The sequence below is a fragment of the Cupressus sempervirens genome, chromosome 4 (genome assembly GCF_028749045.1).
Source record: "Cupressus sempervirens isolate cs-2001-9-10 chromosome 4, ASM2874904v1, whole genome shotgun sequence".
Classification (NCBI taxonomy): domain Eukaryota; kingdom Viridiplantae; phylum Streptophyta; class Pinopsida; order Cupressales; family Cupressaceae; genus Cupressus; species Cupressus sempervirens.
Window position 1 is genome coordinate 625,475,022 of NC_143121.1, and position 21,669 is coordinate 625,496,690.

The following is a 21,669-nucleotide window of genomic DNA, read 5'->3' on the forward strand; positions in this document are numbered from 1 at the left end:
ATATAAAATATAGAAATGGGACATTCAATATAAAAAACAACCTAAACCATAAACCATATTTGCTGGAGAATATCTAAAACCTTCAAGCTTTAGCTAGTTGAACTACTAGTATAATTTCATTGCTGGTTGAACTACTCATGTAATTTCAATTTTACAAGTGTATGAGATTATCATTCTACTCAATGGAAGTTTTCTTATGGATTCTAGTTGTAGTATTGGGCCCAACCCTTTCATAGAGCCTTGTTATAGGCAACATGAGTAGCATGACCCTCATGTAAGTCATTCAACTTGTCTGTTATGAATTTGATACTATTCAACATTGTTCTTAATGGTACATATATTTAATTAGATTACACAGTCATGAGTTCCTGTTCAAGATAGATTACTTTAATAGAATGCTGCTATTGCTAGTTTTCCCACTCCACCAAGCTAATTATGTTTTCATTTTCCAGAACAGATAATTCTTTCTCAATGTTATTTATCCAAACAAAATTACAAACATAATATCAATTATAATATTTTTGACATCTCATAAGTATCATTTCAAGAATTAATTTTATAAAAATAATTTTAAATCTTTTCCAAAATAACCCTGAATTTAACCTACTCAGAAATGTAAGATCAATTTGATTTTCACAAATCTCTAGGGGGGCTATGGTGGAGGACATTATGCAACAGCTGATTTAGTTAACTGGTCTACTACTTTCCAGTACCATTTTGAAAGTAATGCACTTCTGAGCATCTGGAAACAAGCTAGGTGTTATCACAAACTTATAAAAGACGTGATAGATGTAACCAAAATAGGGGCATGCCACAGTGATTTCTATTTCATCTTCTAGAGTTTTAATCTGATTTAATTGTTGCAACTGCACAACTTCTCTAGCTACAATAATTTTCAAGATATAAGAAAGGATACAACTAGGAGCATCTACGTGGCTATATAAAAAAAGTTGACTTTGTGATCCAAAGACCATAAATTTTGCCTCTAGTTGTTCCAAATTAGATATTGTGCATTCTCTTGCATTTAAAGGAATTATCTTCAAGTGGCTCATGGTAACACTCATAACATAAATTTTAAGCATGTTTTTAGGACTCGCATGCTCTATACTCCCAACATTAATGTCTTCACCCTGATGTTGCGACTGCTTGAAGATGAGCAAGAAATAGTCGTCAACAGAAATGCATCCTCTCAAACAATGCATCTACGAGGGAAGAGAGATGTGCTTTGCCTTCATCATAGGTGTCTCGTGGATTTCAGCAACCCTTGCTCTATTGGTGTCATCAACCAACATCAACTCCATTCTCCCTAGAATTAAATGCATCCACACAATGATCTTACTACCCTGGTATAATTCTAAATTAACCTCAACTCCAGTACAATATATTTCCCAAAATGATACATCAAACTTGTATATTACAATCTTTGACCTCTTGCACGAAGGCCTTAAAATGATTAATTTTTGGAGAGTTGGGCATAAGGATGTTTCTTTATGGTTTTATAATCATTTTGCTATTTTGAAATCTTTTACTAAGATCTTTATTCTCTCTTTTTTAATCACCAACTCCTAAAGTAATATATATTCTTGGTCTTAAAGATTCTTTAATTTTTCAAAGTTGTAGAAGAAATCAATGGGTTAAATGTAGCTTGTTTGAACACTTATGCTTCCATGCTTAAATATCTTGAGGATGGCAAATTGATGAAAATTTCATAGTGATCTTTTTTATTACTAAATTAGTAGTGTGATCTTTTATATTGCTATATTAATTTAGTGTATAATTCTGATGGCGAATTGATGAGAATTTTGTAGTGTAATCTCTTAGCTTCATACCTTAGAAATTATGTCTGCATATATTGTATCATTAGATAGATTGAGGGGTGAGCTTTAGTGAATGGTTTCATGTTTGTGAATTGGGGATCTTTTTGAACCCTACCTCATCATAGAGGTACAAGGGGAGACTAGTAATTTTACCAAACCTGAGGACACTCTTCTAATCTTAGGATGATAAGTGTTGAGTAATGACTTGGAAAAAGAACCAAGTAGTGTATTATAATTTAATTTAGCAAACAACAGAATTACTATAAGAAAACATTATCGTTGCTCTTCAAGGTATCAAATTTGGATTTTACATTCTGATTCTCAAACTATAAACTGACAAGTCGCATCCATTGTCTTTATCAAAGAAATTTTAGATATTATTGTGCACATCATCTCATTTTGATAAAACAATCAGTATAACTTGCTAGCTCAACTTTATTAACTATTTTTTGCTGGATTGGGTTCTCTGAGCACCACATGGAAACTAGTTTAATAAATAAATATGACAAGATATCAAACAAGGAAATTGCTTCTTCCTTTAGGAAAATCTACGAAAACATTAGATTATATAGATGTTAATATTTAGATTTTATATAGTATAGAATAATTTTATGAGGGAAAATATATCCATGCCACAATTCATTCTTTGATCCAACTATTAAAAGTGGGAGCATTCAATCTGCTAAAATTATTTAGAAGACAAACCTGGCTCATCAGAGAACCTAACTAAATTCATTTGGCACAAAGCCTTGATAGGAACATCAAATACTAATGAATTTTTTTGTCTATAACAATAAAAAAAAAATTCAAAATTATTTCCATATGTTGGATGATTCTCTGTCAGTGTTGTATTGGATTTAATGAAATTCTATTGTACATTGTTCAACTTGAAGGGTCAATCCAAGTTGATCTCTCTCTTAGTGAGAGATACTTTTTGTTTCATGTCTCTATGTATCTGGATGCAAAATATTTGTAATGGCTTTGTATCCTTTGAAGGAAATCATAGCCATATCATATGTGATAGCAACTTCCTCTTTCGTATCAAATGTTCCTATCCATTTTTGCTTTTTTTGTGTGGTATTCCACATTTGTGCAACATAACAACCACTTGAACATTTTTGAACACCTCGATATGACTTTTCTTTTGGATAGATTTTAGATCCATTGTAAAATGACATATATCCTTTGCTTTCTTCAACTTTTTCAGTATGTTCTTGCAATTCAGACAGCTTCATGAATTTAGTTTTCTTCTTGTTTGATCTCATTATAGTTGAGATTTGAGTGCTCTACACATTGCAAGGTTGATTATGAGGTGTACAGTTGACATGGCAAAAGTTGGTGTATGCATTACTACCTCTCATTGACATGTTGGACATGTCATGTGCAAAGGCTACTTGTTCTATTGTGTCAAATGTTCCTAGCCATTTTTTTCTTCGTACCTTGGGGAATGTTATCTCTATTGAAAATCGACTAGATGCTTTCTTGCAAACACCCCTATATGTCTTCTTCATTTCTTTGTTTGCATTTCTATATTGCAATTAAACTTTTGTAAGGACATGTTGCGATATGCACATATTTACACTACATTACAAATGACCAATCCTCTCAAACAAAAATTTCAATTATAAAGAAATGAAAACCATATTCAATTCCAGAAAATAGTAGCTAAAAAATGACCATTGTCATATTCCTCATAATCATCTTTTGTCAATAGTTATTTGTAGCTTATCTTCATTATAAACACTATTTCCATGCTACGATCAATCATAACACTACTAGCCGATAAATACTAAATGTCATTACTATTGTCATGGCTAATGACATTACTATCATTGTATGTTGCTCGGTTACATACCAAATGCCTACAATATGGCTATCATACTCACTACAATTAATGTTACAAGCCATGGAGTATTCTTCATCGTGAAGAATAGTGTATAGTCGACCAATATTAGCAAGATTAGTGTCATCCATGCCTTTGTTACAAGTTCATTGTAGGTACGCACATGCTTAGTTCTGTTCTTAGCCAACTTAGTCATCATGTTCTATGGATATGCTCCATTCACTACAAGGGGGTCACCAATCCAGAGACAATTCAAAAAGTGGAAAACAAATTCTTAGATTGCAGGTGGTATCTATTGGTGGCACAAAGTACTCTCGTACATAAGCTTTTGTTAGTTTCTCAATGACTGTTGCTTCTTATACCAAGTCCATACAATTTGACAAGAATTGTGAAACAATATCAGCATAGAATATTGTTCTTGAAGCATTTTTCAAAAAGTCTTTGCCTATCAGTGTCCTTAGAGATTGCTTGACACATGAACAGTCAAATATGAAGACATGTCGCATTGTAGTTGATTTAGTTGGTCCTATAATGGGATAGTCCCACTACGACCTTGGAGTACATACTTGCTTATCCATTTTCAAGTTGTAAAGTTTGTTATCAACTTTCCAATTATCAGATTCTACAGCCTTTGAAATTTATCAAGCTAGTTATATTAGTCACTAGTATAATTCTCCTAGTAGAGGAAGTAATTGCTCAAGATTTTGAAAAACATTGTTGCAAGTATTGTTTATAGCACACGTTTTCATGATTGAAAAGAAAAATCAAGAAGATGCACAATAATACTCTTTAGTTTTGTGTTGTTTTGCTAGATTTTATTTATCATAGCAATAAATCTAACAGAGAAAATAACATTAAGGATGCAATACATATTATCATTAACATGAAAATATGGGCTTGTAGGTTTACTTTCAGAAAAACAATAGTCGACATTGAAATTTTCATTATTATTTTTTTAAAGAAATTTGGTGAAAGTTTGTGTTAATAAATAAATCAATTTTTTTTTACCAATGAGATATTCTAATGATGGAAAATATAATAAGAAAAGTTATATTGTGGATTCCACTTTACATGGGGGGTATGAATTAAAATTTGAATGAGTATCTAAGGAAAATAATAGGAAATCAAGGGTTAAGTTTGTGGGCATCATAAGTCCTTAGTCTAAAGTCATAGTTGTTGACCATAGGCAAGGGAATTTGGTTAAGAATCATTAATGGACTTCAGTGTTTATTTTGAATTGAACATGACTAATAGATTGAACAATGATTTTGGCAATAATTTTGTGTTTTGAATTGAAGTATTAGACAACGAAGGCATTTAAGGCTAAAAATAGGAGCATAAGGGTTTCTAATTGAACATTGTCATAAGCAACAAATTGAAATTAGTATCCTGTCTAAAGTTTTCTCTTGAATCATAACACTGGATGATTCAACTGAAAGCAATAAATATGATTATTGGTGTTTGATTAAGCATCGTATGAGGACCCCTGTGTTTTGGTTGTAGGGTCATAAAATACAACTATGAAGTTTTCAATTATGTAAACCTCTCTTTTAGAAGTGAAAATGCCTCATTATTATGAAATTAAATATCTCAAATTTTGACGGGGATATTGTGCTTAGTAGAAAAATAGAGCAATAAAAATAATTCAAAGTATTGTCACTACCTACAATACTCCACAAGCACTTAGTGATGGCATTTCTTGTCACATTCCATAAAATGATTGAGTGGACACAAGGGGACATCCAACTAAGGAAAGCTTCAACAACATATGGAGTGGGTGAGAGGACAAAGAATAGTTGAAAACATCTCTCATACCAATGAGATTACTATGCAAATTCATGCACTTCCAAGCATATCATACTATCCACAAATCCACTCCATAAAGTAACCCATTTTCCAACATATCATGACATCCTAATTTAATGGCCCTCTTAATTTTTACAAGAATGTGATATTATAAAATACATCAAAAGTTGTAGAAAATGGAATGGATGTCTAAGCTTATCAAATCAACATACTAACACTTTCTTCTAAACCAACTTAAATCTCTAAAAATATATTTTCCAAATACCTTTTACGACACTTTTTCCATAGAAGTCTAAGATTCTTGAATTGTCTTATCACACTTCTTCCACAAAATGCACGAAGGTGATCAATTCCTTCCAATTGTTATGGTTTGGGTTGAGTCAGCTCCCCAATTTGAGTTGGTTGGGGTGGGGCCTGGGTGGGAGGAGAGGGGGCGGGTCAACCTTAAGGCACAATATGTCGACCTCATATATTGTTGAGAGGGCAAAAAAGATCAATAACAAAGGAATGAGTCTTCTATTCATTATGTATTAATAAACGGTTGGTTCTGATCCTATTTGTTGTGCCAAGTTGTGGAATATAGAATCCAACTATGTCGCAGTTTGTAAAAAAGGGCCCTAGGCATTGGATAAATAAAAAATTCTACAAGAGATCTTTAAATGGAAAGAATAATGTATAATATCAAGATAAAGGTTGAATTTACCATTGACCCCAACACTCTAGGGGAGTAGAAAACTTAGGGGGCATTCTGGATAGCATCTCTACTTCCAACTATCATTGTAACTGAGTTGTATCTTTCATGAAAGCTTCAATGCAATGATTTTCTTGTTCAAGATGGTGAGAAACTAAAGGATCTTGGGCATCAGACATCCATTGGTAAGGATCATGCCATGTTATCCCATGGGCAGAAACTACATTAGATTTCTTCCTTGGAATTGGAGGCTTTAGTTCACTGAATAATCCCCTGTATTGTGATGAACGTGAAGAGCTCCTCACAAGGCAAAATTTGGTGTAATCCCTAAAGAAGATATAATCCAATTCCTTTAATTGATTCCTTACTAGCTATAAGTAAAGAATGTATGTTACTATACTATTTAGTTTTAGATTATTTCTTAGCATTAACATGTTTTCCTTAAATGCGCTTTCATAATCTTTGAAACAATGCTCTATGACTTTCCTATCAATGTTTTACATTCTAACTTTTCCTCATACATTTTCAGAGAAAAGTGTGATCAAGTCTCTCATCCATAAGTTAAATCTCAATTTAGTGGAAGGTGTGGTTAAAATTGGAATATGGGGGATCAATGGCATTGGAAAGACCACAGTTGCGAAGGTCGTGTTCAATAAAGTTTATGGTGATTTCAATGTTGCCTCCTTTTTATTTAATGTTCATGCCATTGCTATAGATGGCCTAGACCTTACAAAATTGTAGAGAAAAATTCTTAAAGATGTAGCTAAATATGGCGAAGAAGTGGATAGTGTTGAGAGATCGTTTGGGAGGAAAGCACATTCTTCTCATTCTGGATGATGTGGATGATGTCATGCAATTGAGTACATTGGCTGACCCCTGGTAGCAGGGCTATTATTAGTTTGTCTCCAGTTATTTATTTGACACACTTTTTTGAGAGCATCTCCAAGTCCAGGCTACAAAGATCTGTCCAAACAAATAGTCGAGGCTTGCAAGGGGCCTCCTCTTTTACTGAAGTGATTGGATCCTTCTTGTATGATAAGTAGAATGAAATAGGTTGTTGGATAGATGATCTTCACAACATTACTCTCAACCCAAACATTCACAAAGTGCTCTACATTAGTGACAATGCTCTTAGTGACGAGGAAAAAGAAATATTTTTGGGGAGAATATGGGGAGAATCATTGCTGAAAAAGAAGTAGCATATCCAACAACAACAATTTATTTCACCTTAGACTCAATGAGGATAGTCTGCAAAGGCTTGAAATGTCATGCAGATTTGGCCTTCGCTATCTTCACTCGCAGAAGCTGCATATTGAACACACAATAGAAGACATGATAGGCACGCTTCCTCCAAGTTTGATATGGTTAAGATTGGAAAGTTGTTTCTTTGCAATTGGGAGGAAGATAACAAAAAAGATCAAGTTACATAAGAAAAGGAAATTGATTATAGCTAGATGCAAGAGGAGTAGATGAAGTTCCCAGTGTTTTGACTCCTTTAGAAGGTTTGATCTTCTCTTGCTAATTTTGACTATTTGATTTCAATCTGGGTAGAAACCTATTAGAGATCTATTACAAAAATGATGGAGTCTCTGGGGAGGACCAATATTGATGCTACTCTTGCAATCAATAAGCATCATCGCTAGGACGAGACACCCACAATGGGGAGGCTTGTCAATGTTACAAAACCGTATCAAATTTTGAAGCAAGAAACAAACCCACAATTATATTTTAAGAATAAAATAGATTGTGTCCCTCAGATCTGAATTTCAAACCAGTTATCCATGTACAAACTTATTTTAATCTAAAATATATACATAGATCTCAAATTTGACAGATTTAAAAGATATACTAGAAATACTACGAAACCTTATCAAATTTTGAAGCGAGAAACAAACACAGAAATATATTTTAAGAATAAAATAGATTTCAACCCTCAGATATGATTTTCAAACCAATTATCTATACACAAACTTATATTTATCTAAAATATATGCATAGATCTCAAATTTGATTAATTTGATAAACATAATAGTAATACTATGAAACCCTATCGAATTTTGAAACAAGAAACAAACCAAAAATTATATTTTAAGAATAAAATAGATTTTGACCCTCAGATCTGAATTTCAAACCAATTATCCATGCACAAACTCATTTTAATCTAAAATATATGCACAGATCTAAAATTTGACAGATTTGAAAAACATAATGGAAATACTATGAAACCCTATCGAATTTTGAAACAAAAAACAAACCCACAATTATATTTTCAGAATAAAATAAAATTTCCAAACATAAATTTGAAAATAAGCTTATGATTACAAAAAAATGCAACCAAATATGTGATAAAAATAAAAGTATTTAGTATTGACATACCTTATAGTATTGAAGGTAGAGATGAAAGCACTCAAAAGATACAATTAGAAAACTACCACACAATGCTATAAATAATCAATAGATAATAGATGTCTACAAGAATTCATTATTAATCCTTACATAGGACAAATGTTGACCTAAATTTGTGCCACAATTATATCAAAAAAATCTCACTGAATCATATTTCATGCAATAAGATACATAGAAACGACAAACCAAGTCTCCACATGCACTCCAATAATGTAAAATGGTCGGTATATTTCTTTATTTGCTTGTCTTTTTCATTTTCATTATTTTTTCTTGCTTTTTCTCTTGTTATGAGAATATTTTTATATCCCTATAGTTTGGGGGGAAATAAATGTCTTTTAAAAACAAAAAAATAAAAAAAAAATTCCCATTTAATCTCATTCCATGCAATAGGACAAACATATAAGACAAGCAAGGTCACCACCTACACTCAATAATGTCTTGCTTTTTTTGCTTTTTTTAATGTGCTTGTTATGGGAATATTGTTTATGGCTCTATAGTTTGGGGAAAAATAAAAGCTTGTTTTTTGTTTTTATTTTTTTAATGTACAATACAACTTGGAGAAAAAAATTAAATGAATTCATCTTGTACACAACAAAACAAAAAACAAAGATCACCAAACTCATGATTGTAGCAACCAACCACCAATAAAATGCGAGAAAAATAATTTATATGAAATTGGAGAAAAATGTCATCACAACTAATGACTATAGTAAAAAAAATTGTGCAAATAAATTAAAGCCTCTAATTGGACAAATAAATAAACTCATTTGCTTTTCACGAATGTGATAGTTTCTTGCCATGGCAATAACTTATAACATATAAAATTAGTTATGTATTTTAAAATAAATTTGAAAAATGCAAACTTTATGAAATTTGATGAACATATTTTAATTGTTGATACTTATTAGTGGACAATTTTACATTTAATTCAGATGGATAAATACATTAATATCTATAATTAGTATAAGTAGAATTTAAAAAAAAAACTTTTATTCCTTTAGCGTTTTAGCAAAAAATTGTATGCCTTTAGTAATTTCATCAAATTTAGTAAATGAGTCTTTTAGAAATAGATCATCCATTGAATATGAGAAACCTACAAATTACTCAGTCTTACAAAATTAGGCCAGCATATTTAAGCTTCTCAAAGAGACTTTAAATTTAATGGATGATGCCTCTTCTCGATATGCTTAGATATGCACTATCTAAAAAAGTTTGAATTCTTCTTGCAAAATCATTGTTTTGTTACAATGATATAAGGAAAGGCAATGAGGGTATTAAATTTTAGAAAATATTTTTCAATCAGACTAAGTAGAAATTTGTTTTAGGTTACCATAGATGTAAAAGTTGCCAAAAGTTTTTGGATTTAAAGATCTTAGACATTTGAGAATTTCTTGTTGTAAATGTTAGAGCAATTAGATATTTCCTAATTAACTCTAGTTTGCTTAAGCTAAACTTTAGGCATCTAATAATTAATTCTTTCATTAATTATTATGATGCAACCTAGTTTAGACCTTTTTAGGGTTTCAATCTCCTTTATAAGGACAATCTCTCATTGTAAACATTCATTCACTTTTGGTAATACCAATCTCTCTTTTTGCTCGTCAAGAGTGGCTTATCTGTGGATATGAGAATTCCAACCTTCATAGCTTTTGCTTCTCTCTTTCTATGATAGGTGTTTACATGCAGGTGATTCTTGGGCGTTGTGGGGTTGATCTTTCATCAACTTCAACATGGTATCACTGCTCCATATCTTCATGCCCCTATTTTGTTTGTAAGAGGTTTGACTTGGTTTTCAGATTTGTGTTTTTCTCTTTTAGAGGGTTTTAGTTTTCAGAAGTGTTTTGTATTGGATCTAGGGAGGACCTATTTTTTAGGGGACTTTGAGCCCAAATAGGCATCACTTTTGAGCTTAGAGTGCTCGAAAACCCCCATTTCCATATAAAATATGTCCAATTTGGACGTTGTTGAAATTTGAGGCAATTTTTTTTTACCCAGGTCATTTGACCTGGGCACAAAAATTGAGAGAACAATATTTAATTTTAATCAAAAATTTATTTTTGATTTGGAATTGTACGAGAGGTGCATATCTTTTTATTAAAGCAAAGGCTTTATTAAAAAGAGAGTAATTTAAAGAGGCGAGAATTTTTAAATGAAGTCTCTGTGCACAATACATATGCGTAGGCCATCTTGAAGTCTGACTGCCACATATTCTCTCTTTCCTCACCAATATGATGTAGGTCTTTTCATTAGTAATGTGCACTTATTGGGAGATTGGCCCAAGTTCTGATTCACCTTCAACATGCACATATTTTGTGGGCCACATAACCTCAAGTTTTTGGGTTTCAAGCCAAAGATTTTAGTGCTAAAGTCTTCTCTCCAATCTTTGCACCAGTCCACTGGTCCTTCCACAGTCATGAGCTAGGAAAATGGTGGTGCAAGTTCTGTTGGTTTTGCAATTTGGAGATTAAATGACATTTTGGGGGAGCATAATCATTGGTGGAAATCATCGGCAACCCCATTTCTTGGTGTTAAGCCCCACATTTTTGGGATCCATGCATTTGGAGGGGGAACCCTTGATAAAGAACCTATGTTGTTACTAGCCCTTGATTTTTGGCCAATGGAGACCTCGACACATGCAAGTCATCTGCCCTTTGACTGAGTTTTTTCGTGAATTTGCCAATGGTTTTGTTAATGGAAAATTTTGGGATACTTTTTAAATGTTTTTAATGCAAAGTCAAATGGAAAATCTAGTATTTGCTAAGCTTTTTTTTACTTGAACAAGCATTTTTCTTTATCGACATCCTTTTTTGGTGCCATGTGTTCTGGTTTGCACGCAATTTGATAGGCATGTGTGTTTTCCTTTGCTCCGGGCACAATATCCAACACCACAAGACTTTCTTCTGTGCCACCCATGGTCACAAATTTCTCCTCTACATTAGCGACATTCTTGGGATTCATACTTGGGACATCATTCTTGGGCATGCACATCGTATGTGTGGTTCCCACATGAGTATTTTGGTGGGGAGTTATTTTTGCCACATTTGTACTTGGGTGGTTTATTTGATGGTCTTGTGTAAAGTTGGGAGCATGTCTAAAAGCCAATATCAGTGCCTCTTTTTGTGTGCTCGAACTTCAATTTTCTCCCAGCCTTTGCTCCATGTTGATTAACAATTTGGCAGTTTGAAGGACTGGCATGTGATCGACTCCTATAGACATTTTTTTACTTTTGTCAATGGTGTGCTTGTTGGAGGATTTGATTGCACTTCTATGGAGCATGCACTTATGGACTTGGGCATTTTTTTCCCTCTTTGGAAGATTTGATGGTTTTTTGAAACACATGCTTCTTTTTTGGCCATTGATTTTTTATTCCAGCATTGGCCCTTTATTTTTTGACTTGTCTCCGGCGATCAATTTTTTTTCCTAGTAGGGGTCTTTTTTAGGGTTTTTTTTGTCTTGATGGCCAATTGACTGTCAAATTTGGGCTTGTCCCTTGCTAACATTAGCGTCATGTCAACACTACATCATCAATACTTTGCCCTTCAAGCTCTGTTTGGACCTACCTTGATGTTTTTCCTCATATCTCAAGCATATAGACTACATTTTCCTCAAACAAGATATCAAAAAAAAGATGGTTATGAGTTTGTTCCAGTGGTTCAAGTATTTTTTAGTTTTGATGCCTTTTATGACATTTTCTGTTGTCAAAGTTAGGGGTACAATTTTGCACTCTAAGAGACATATCTTGAGCATTCAATCTCTATTTTGGAAAATATTTATATCATTGGAAAGATATTTTCAAGCTCTTTCCAGTGATGCTGGTTGTTTTTCTAGATTATGCTCCAGGCACATTCTATTCAATTTTTTGTGTCTTTGCATTATGGTGGATATCTTGGTTGTTTCAGGTTCGAGGATCGATTTCGTTGCTTCAACCAATTCATCATGGGTTGTACTATTTGTTGTATCAATGTTATGTCTCTTTTGGTCTATTTAGACATAATTGTATGCATTCTTGCAAACAAACAAAGATAAAGTACCATATTTTATCTGTATTTTCGTTTCAGTTGCTTTTGCCTTGTTTTGCCTTTTGATTCGAGTAGTGTCATCTGAGGACACTCATGTATATGATTGTATTCTTGGGATCCACCATATCTTGTACCTTATTGTACATGCACTGCTCTGATTAAAGTGCCATATGGGGTTGATGTTTTGCCTTTATTTTCCATCTTCCTTTGTCCAATGAGTTTCCATTCTATGACATTAGCCTCATGAAATGTCTGAGATTCACCTCGGTACACACATATGTATTCTTTTGTGCATCTTGATTGTGGTTCCTTAACATACATTTCTTTTGGCCCACTTTTCCAATTACCTATCACCTTACCCTTGTCTGCATTAGGGAGGGTTCTTGTGTTGTTTATCATACTTCCTTGGTTCAATGGAGTGACCTATGTATTCAGTTTTTGTTCCTATGTACTAGGTAGATGTAGTGGTTGGGTATCTATGCATTTGGATGAGATGGATCATTTACCATATAGACACTCTTCTTTTCATTTCTACTTTAGTTGTAGCCTTTCATATTTGATTGATTGACTCTTCAGAATTTGGTGTTTCATGCCATCTATATGTTCAAGTTCACTTGTTTGCCCTTGTGTACATCCTGATTTGATGCAGATTATAGTCTTCTCTACCTAGTTAGGTTCTATTTCACTAGAGGTTCTTTAGATCAACAATTACTTTTGACAGAGCTTTGCAACTTCTACATGCTTAAGTGGTGTTCTTCGTGATCATCTATTGTTCCTATCTTTTGGGACATTTCCTATTTTGGAGGCTTCTTCAGTCCTTCACTAGTTCTTTTCAACATTATTTTCATCTCTTCTTGGAGTAGGGTTTTTCCCATGTGGTTTTCTCAAATTCTCATATTTTTAGAGATTTGGTTGTGCTTGGGTACCTTGTCAGGCTTTGCTGTCGGGACCCATATTTACTTTAGTACTAGTTTTTAGGTTTTTAGCTACTCCCTAAGTTCATCTTAGGGGGGGCGTTAGAGTAATTAGATATTTCCTAATTAACTCTAGTTTGCTTAAGCTAAACTTTAGGCATCTAATAATTAATTATTTCATTAATTATTATGATGCAATATAAGTTAGACCTTTTTAGGGTTCTGATCTCCTTTATAAGGATGATCTCTCATTGTAAACATTCATTCACTTTTAATAATAGCAATCTCTCTTTTTGTTCGTCAAGAATGTCTCATCTGTGGATTTGACAATTCCAGCCTGCATAGCTTTTGCTTCTCTCTTTTTGTGATAGGTGTTTGCATGCATGTGATTCTTGGGAGCTTTAGGGTTGATCTTTCATCAACTTCAACAATAAATTCTTTGCTATGTTTTTGAATTAGAGTATCACCATAGATGTAGAAGTTGCTAAAAGGTTTTGGATTTAAGAATCTTAGATATTTGAGAATCCCACATTGTAAATTCTTTGCTTTTTAGCAATTCTTTATTCATTGACATGTCGTGTCAACAATTTGGAACTTGTTAAGACTTCTCAAATATATTGTAGTGTCTTATGGTTAATTCTATATACTGCTACCAAACAATACAAATAGCGACACTAGTTTGTGTAAAGGGATCCAATGTCGCCATTTCAACATTCTATATCTATTTTCCTAGAATATATTTTAATTCAATTGCATCTTCTACAATTCAAAATGTCTATTGATCATACATGTCTTAGTTAACCTACTTCATCGAGCTTGTAAACCAAATCCAATTATAAATCTAGAGAAGAAGCTAAATAGATACACACTGCCAATGAATTCTTAAGCCGAACATTCTGGTACATAAATAAGTAATATGTACTTATTGTGTCTAATGATGGTTGTTTAAGGTAGATAAAGAAAAATGGTAGTATTTATTATTTAAATCAAATGCACAAAATTGAGTATATAATTTGATTAGGCCCTAATTTTCCTCAATTCAAATTGAGATGTTAAGTTTTTTATTGACTACCTTATATTATCAGCTACTTATGTTAAGTGCATTATTTCAGACTTACATTGTTCAACAAGGGTTGATTTCCACCTTCATCTTGTATGAAATACTTTTGGAGTTGTAGATGAACATGTTGCCTTTAAAAATCAGTTGTAACATGTTGTTATTGTTGATTGTAGCCAGATATAAACCTCTCAATTTAGTAAAGTGTCAATTATGCTTTTTTTGCAATACACAGAATGAGGTGAATACATTGAACAATCTTGCTTTCTCCTAAACTGTACATTGTTGATTAAGACTCAATAGAGAATATTTGTTGACCTATTTAATTTATTCCCAAAATAGGCTTATTAATATTTGTCGTGATAATCACAAATAATAGAAATATCTATAACATGTACCTAATCTTGTTATACACTCTCAAGCTTCAAAACAATCAATTACATGATGTAAATTCAACATCTTCAACCATTCTTTAGAGCCAGTCTTCTTTTGTTTGTCTCTAGCTAGCATTTCCACGTCCACTATTGGGAACCTTGGAAAAATAGATTATGCTCAATTTCAAAAGATTCATCAAGACAAAACATCAAAAATTGACATCAATTAACATGTAGATTAATAACAAGGTGATCAAGGAAACTTTATTTCCCATTCCTGTTGTGCTCAAAATTGTTAGTTGAGAGTGAAAGTACCATCATACATTGTAATGTCCCTAAGGGGAAATTTCAACAACTTGCCTCTTTTCTAGCTTAGCTAACATGAATTTAGTCAAACATTTGGTGCATCATTGTAAATTAATCCATATTTCAGAATTGAATGATCAACAATAGTTGAAATTGTTATCTTGAACATTTCAATGAACAATTGACATGCATTAACCTTTCATTAATAATTTCACAAATAATTGACTTCTCAAATATCAAATAAAGTTGATTTAATAAATCACTGCACGTATAGATCAAAATTTATATTCTTAAACAATATTCTAATTGTAAGAACCCTAGATGTAACGAGACTTAATAAAAAGTAAATTTCAAAAAAACTCTACCATCAAGTTGTAGACTTCTGAGTAAAATGCATTTCTATGAATATTTTTGCATCATTGGAAAATGATGTAAATTAGAGAAAGCAGATTGATTTTTAGTAAAAGTAGAAAACCAGAGCTCACACCAACGACATAATAATTCCATTGATAACAACAAAGAGGCTTTAATGATCCAAAACAACCTCTAGTTCCTTAACAATACTATAATTCCACTAATAACAACAAAGAGGCTTTAGTACTGGTCTAAAACAACCTTGAATTCTTTAACACTAATTCAAGCATTAATTATTTGATACAATCGCATAGGCAAAGCAATAAGAGGCAATCCATTGCTCATTCCTTCTAGAATTGAACTCCACCCATAGTAGGTCAAAAAGCTTCTAGTAAAGGATGTGCCAAAATCTCTTTGTGGCACCCAATCCTCCCATAAAAATTCTCTTGTTCCCAATCTGAGCCCTAAACCCATCAAGCAATAAGGCCCATTAACAATTCTTCTAGTTTCCATGATAATCCCTCTCAAAATTGCAAGGAAATTGAAGAATACAAATGAATGGCTATTTGCTGGCCTCTAAACCCAGAGTTATCTCCTCTTTCTACTCTTTCGAGAGAAAATATTCACTATGAAATGATACATAAACAACAAATGAATCCACTTGCATATCTAAGCATCTTAAACAAATAGAAGAATCACCCTGATTTGGAATTTTTTTCCTAGAGAATGGGCACTAAAGGTTATTTCCCAACACAAAACCCACTGGCAGGACTATTTTTCTTGTGGTTTTATGCAACAACTCTATATATTTTTCCTATAACTCCTTAGAGGATTTAAAGGCTATCAAAGAGAATCCCTTGTAGTGATTCATGATGCAAGCTAACATTACCCTTACTCGAGGCACCCATCATGAAATTAAAGATGATGGGTATTTTGGCGGCAATGTGGCTAGATCCTCACGTGTGATTTCATGAGTTTCACCTCTTGGTGGACTATAATGGTAAGAATAATATGCAACACCACATGTGATGGAAAAAATTGTAGGTATGCCCAACTTAGTAGCTCGTAGAATCTCGAGAAAGTTTTTGGACTAGACTTTGACACGGGTCTCGATTAGAATTAATATTAGTAATTTTCTTTTTCAAAAATAATTTTTTAGCTTGACCAATCCAAAATAGAAAAATCATATTTAAAAATTATAAAAAATAAAAAATAATAGTTAACTACAATATTTTTGTTCTTAAATTTTGAATACTTTATCCTAATTAGTTAGCTTGACTAGTCAAATAGAAAAATATGCACCTCAACAAATGCATAAGAACTAATAATAATAATAATACAATTAGGAATCTTCATTTATTTCATTATTTCCTATATAATTAAGTTTTTGAGAATTAAAAAATTCATTCTTGCCTCCAAAACTATAAAAAAAAAACAAAATAAAAATCAACGTGCCTATTGAACTCATGGGTCTTCAACAATTTTAAATACAAATAAATAAATGCGAAATAGATTTCGAAGTCCACCAGACAAACCCCTCAGAACATAATCGAGAGATTATTCTCGAAAGCCAAAACGATCCATAAAATTGTCTGAAAGAAAGAAGAATCCCAAATCTGCTGCATAATTTGGTGGCTCTTTCACACACAGGCTTGGGTTTTCTGTACAGAGAGCAGGTCATATTCATTGAAAGAGAAGGAAGGGTTTTCAGAAAGCTAGCAAAATGCCGGCCACGGCAGGAAGGGTGCGGATGCCCGCAAACAATAGGGTTCACAGCAGCGCAGCCCTTCAAACGCACGGTATCTGGCAGAGCGCCATCGGATACGATCCCTACGCTCCCAATCAAAACGCAAGCGCCCACAATGAAGCTTCTGTCCGTGAAGCCGCAGGAGCTGCTGAACAGGACGGGGAGAACGCCTATGACAGTTTCCAGGTACGCCTAAAATCTATCCTTTGCGGCTTCTCTTTCTCATAGCTTTCTTTAGCATTTGTGAAATTAAGAATCGGTTGTAAATGATTGATTCCTTCGTTTACAATCAGAAGGATCTTTGATATTTTTGAAGATTTAGCTCAATTTGAAGAAATTTGCAGTTTTTTCTTTTGGGTATATGGATTGTGGTGTCAATTTGAGGGAATTTCTGAAATGTTCTTAGAATATTGCCGAGACTGAAATGGATTTCTGAATGTTTTAAATTGTGTGGTATTCTTCTAGGGCCTTCTCGCTCTTGCCCGGCTTACAGGCTCCAACAACGACGAAGCTCGCGGTGCCTGTAAAAAGTGCGGCAGAGTCGGACACCTCACCTTTCAGTGCCGAAATTTCTTAAGCGTCAAGGAGGATATTGCTTTTCAGACGATTGCTGAGAAGGATGATAATAATGGTGATCACAATAAGAGTATTAAGTTCGGTAGCAAGAACGCTGTGAGCACGTCCGAGGAAAGTGAGGAGGAGAGTTCAGAGTTGACCGACAGTGACGAAGATTCTGAAATGGAGCGGATTATTGCTAAGAGGTTTGGTAAAAAGGGCAAGGGCGGGGAGAAGAAAGATAAAGATAGTCGTAAGGAAATATCGAGGGTCTCCTTGAAGAAATCCTCGGTCCGAAAGTCAAAGCGTTCAAAAGTTTCTGATTCTGAAGGTTCTGATGATGATGATGCCATGAGGTAGGGAGAAATTGTAGTGGTTAATTCTCACCTATTCACTTTCTATTTTTTTGGGTCCTTATCAATGTATTGAAGTTCTTTCCAAAGAATAATCTATTTAGTTATTTGTAAGCTTTCCAGTTATTCCAGTATCAAATAATGCTATTTTTAAGTTGCTGAAATTTATTTAGAATTAACAATATATTTGATCGTACTGGACATTTCATCATAACCGCTTCCACAAAGACAACCAGTTCAGAAATTTTCAGGATGGATAGAAAACTGAGAGGAGCAGAGGTGACAACTGGATACAAACAACTATGATGTCAGAAAAATGATGCGGTTTAACTAAAGACATTATAAGATCACAGTATCAAATATAAAACAGGAGTAGTAATAGTTATTTCAAATTTCAGTTGCTTCTTAAGGAATCCATCTGCCAAAACTGCCATCTCCCTTTCAAGCTCAGGATCTTCCACTTGAAATCTACTATTTGCCAAAATTGTTTCATACTTTGGGTCCACAAATGCACAATAGACAAGCCGCATCTTTCATTCATCTGTCTGAATGATACAAGGAGGGATAACCATACCAACACTGACATGTTGAATTCCACTTCTTTTACTTTCAACTTGAGCTTCCTGAGATATGATGTTATTCTGCATTATGTTATTCTGTTGGGCTTCAGGGGGACTGATTTCCACTTTCAATTCCATCTGGCCATCACTCAACTTGTTCCAGGATTTCATTTTGAATAGTATGGGAATCCTGCTTCAAAAACCTATGAATTTTTATAAAAGAGAGACCTGCAATGTTACAAAGGAGAGAGTGTTTTGGTGACAGAAGTCAGTAACTAATTCATTTTAACCCTGAATTTAATCCATTCCTTGTTTCTCACGGGAACTAGAAAACTTCAGTAGACAACGCTAGCCAAAGTTTCTGGAAGCTTTAATATATTTTGATCATAAAAGAGTGTGGTTTGAAATCTGAAATCCACTTTTTATTCTCTTAAACCTTAATATTGAAGGAGAGATTGAAAGGAATGTAAAGTTTCTGAAATGATTTAGCAAGCATAGTTAAATCAAGCATAGTAAATGTACTTCTATAAGAATTGGGAGATAAAAACACAGCTTTGTTATTTTCTCAAGAGATAAGAGATCCTTGCATAATGAAATCTATGAATATTTGCATACGTTTATATCTGAATCCTGAAACCCTGATAGCTGCTGTCCTTCCTGGAGAATGCTTCATGTCGATCTACTAAGTCTCAAACAGGCTTCCAATCTTTTAAAATATTTTCATTTGTAGGAAAATTCCGGCATGCTAATCTGGAAAGTGCCAAACATCAAGCAAAAAAGCCTAAAGGGATAAAGCTCGCTTCCAAATTTATCTTGTTTTTGGGAACAGTACAGAAATTATCATGATTAACACTTTGAAAGGTTTGCCCAGCCCCCGGCTCTTGCCTACCCTTCCCCACCATGGCTTTGTGAGTTCAGCACCAGTTCCAGGGATCTGAGTGCTGCTTTTTTTTTCTTTAACATTAAACCAGAGTTAAATCCCAGAAACAAGTGCTATTAAAAAAATGAAGCATTTAGTAGTCTATTCTTTTAGTTCATTGATATATTTAACAATATATATAAAATGCATTTCAGTTATTCTCATTACAATCAAGCATAGGGATTAGTGGGGTCGATAGGTCTGTTCTTTTTAGAATATTATTTTTGTGAAAATGATTTTAGTCTTATCAATTATCTTAAGAAATTGGAAATGATATAAGCGATTTTTAGGCTTTCTGAACTTTGAAAATATATTGTGCTCCCTACAAAACTTTCCACAGGAACAAGAAGAGGGGGAGGAGCAGGAGGAAGAAATCTCACAACAGCAAGAGAAGTTCAAGGAAAGACTATTCTGATGAGTCAGAGGATGATCAGTCCCTTGATTCGAGTGAGGAGGAGAGGAGGCACAGGAAGGAGAAGAGGAAGAAATCCCGCAGCAGCAAGAGAAGTTCAAGGAAGGACTATTCCGATGATTCAGAGGATGATCAATCCCTTGAATCTACTGAGGAGGAGAGGAGGCATAGGAAGGAGAAGAGGAAGAAGAATAAGAAAAGGAGGTCTCACTATTCAACTGATAGTGGCAGTGATTCTGATGCAGCAGTGAGGACAAAGAGGAAGAAGAGGCATGGCAGAGATGAAAGAAGCAGCAGGAAGCACACAGACACAGATGATGGGGAGCCTGAGAGCGGAGAGGATCGGCTGCAGCTTAAACATGATAAAAAGCACAGGTCCACAAAATAGTGGGGAAGATTTTCATGATTAATGGTTCTGTTTAGCTTGGTATATAAAATGAACAAAATTGCGTTCATTCAAGCAAATAGAAGCATGAATGGCTGCACAGTAGGGTGAAATCATTATCGTCAAGCAAGTGGATTGTATTGATCTGAAAAATCATGGTAATTTTAACCTAGCAGATTTGGCATTACAGGCATTGATAGTTAAACTGTATTGTGTCTATTATATGAATAGCTTGCTACTCTTTGCTTGGCATAGAAATAAAGATGCATGTATATTGCAGAAAACATTGAAACTTCTTGTAACATTTGTAGATTTTTGACTGACATTATTTAACATTTAGGTAGATTATGCATAAATTTCTGGCTTTTATTTGAAGATTTTTTATAACTGCCATTATTTAACATTTTGGTAGATTATGCATAAATTTCTGGCTTTTATTGAGTAAAATTTTATTACTGGGAAAGTTGAAATCTTGAGCAAATGATAAACAAGAGCTCTTTGCAAGCTGTAGTCCCTTCCTTTTGGAAAGGAGACTGTTATTGTGTTTGCCGGGGAAACGTGTGATCTGTTTTAATGAAGGAATGAATAGCTGTGTAATGCTTAATGCAGCCACTAGTAGTGAGTAGTGGAATACTTAGAACTGATGGGATGATTAGAATTGGAGCTGTACATGTGTTAAATTTTTAGCATTTGTAAAAGACTAATTTTTTTAAGCAATGTCGATTTTAGAGAAACAACTAATCAGCAAGGTATATTATTTGATTTAGTTAAAGAAGAGATATATTGTGTTTTCAAATTCTAATCTGAAAATAGTTCGTTTGTATACCAGTAAAGATAGAGCATTTGAAAGGAAGGCACACATGGCGATATATCCAAACAGCAAATTGGAGAAATTTAGCACTCTATGGGCTGTTTAATATTTCGAACTTTATATTATGTTATGCTGTGTGATGATGTATGAAATATATACATAAGTTGTGCTGTATGGACATGCAGGAAATATGTATATAACTCATATTTTTTTTGTGCTTGTTTGTAGAAGCTGAAAACTCTGTACAAGTCTGATTTTCAACTAGTAGCAACTTTTTTTGAAATCCATATGTTCAGAAGGTTGGTGTCTGTAAAGTGACTTCGATATGCTTCCAGTTTGA

At 33.6% G+C, this 21,669-nt stretch overlaps 1 protein-coding gene across 1 annotated transcript; it reads left to right on the top strand.

The window, feature by feature from the left end:
* The first annotated feature begins 17,111 nt into the window (after positions 1-17,111).
* On the top strand, positions 17,112-20,874 carry CXIP4 (CAX interacting protein 4). The gene is made up of 3 exons (XM_089826198.1): positions 17,112-17,520; positions 17,800-18,245; positions 20,062-20,874. Exons 1-3 carry the CDS (start codon positions 17,311-17,313, stop codon positions 20,519-20,521), a joined length of 1,116 nt encoding a protein of 371 aa, XP_089682324.1. The 5' UTR covers positions 17,112-17,310; the 3' UTR covers positions 20,522-20,874.
* Positions 20,875-21,669: the final 795 nt, after the last annotated feature.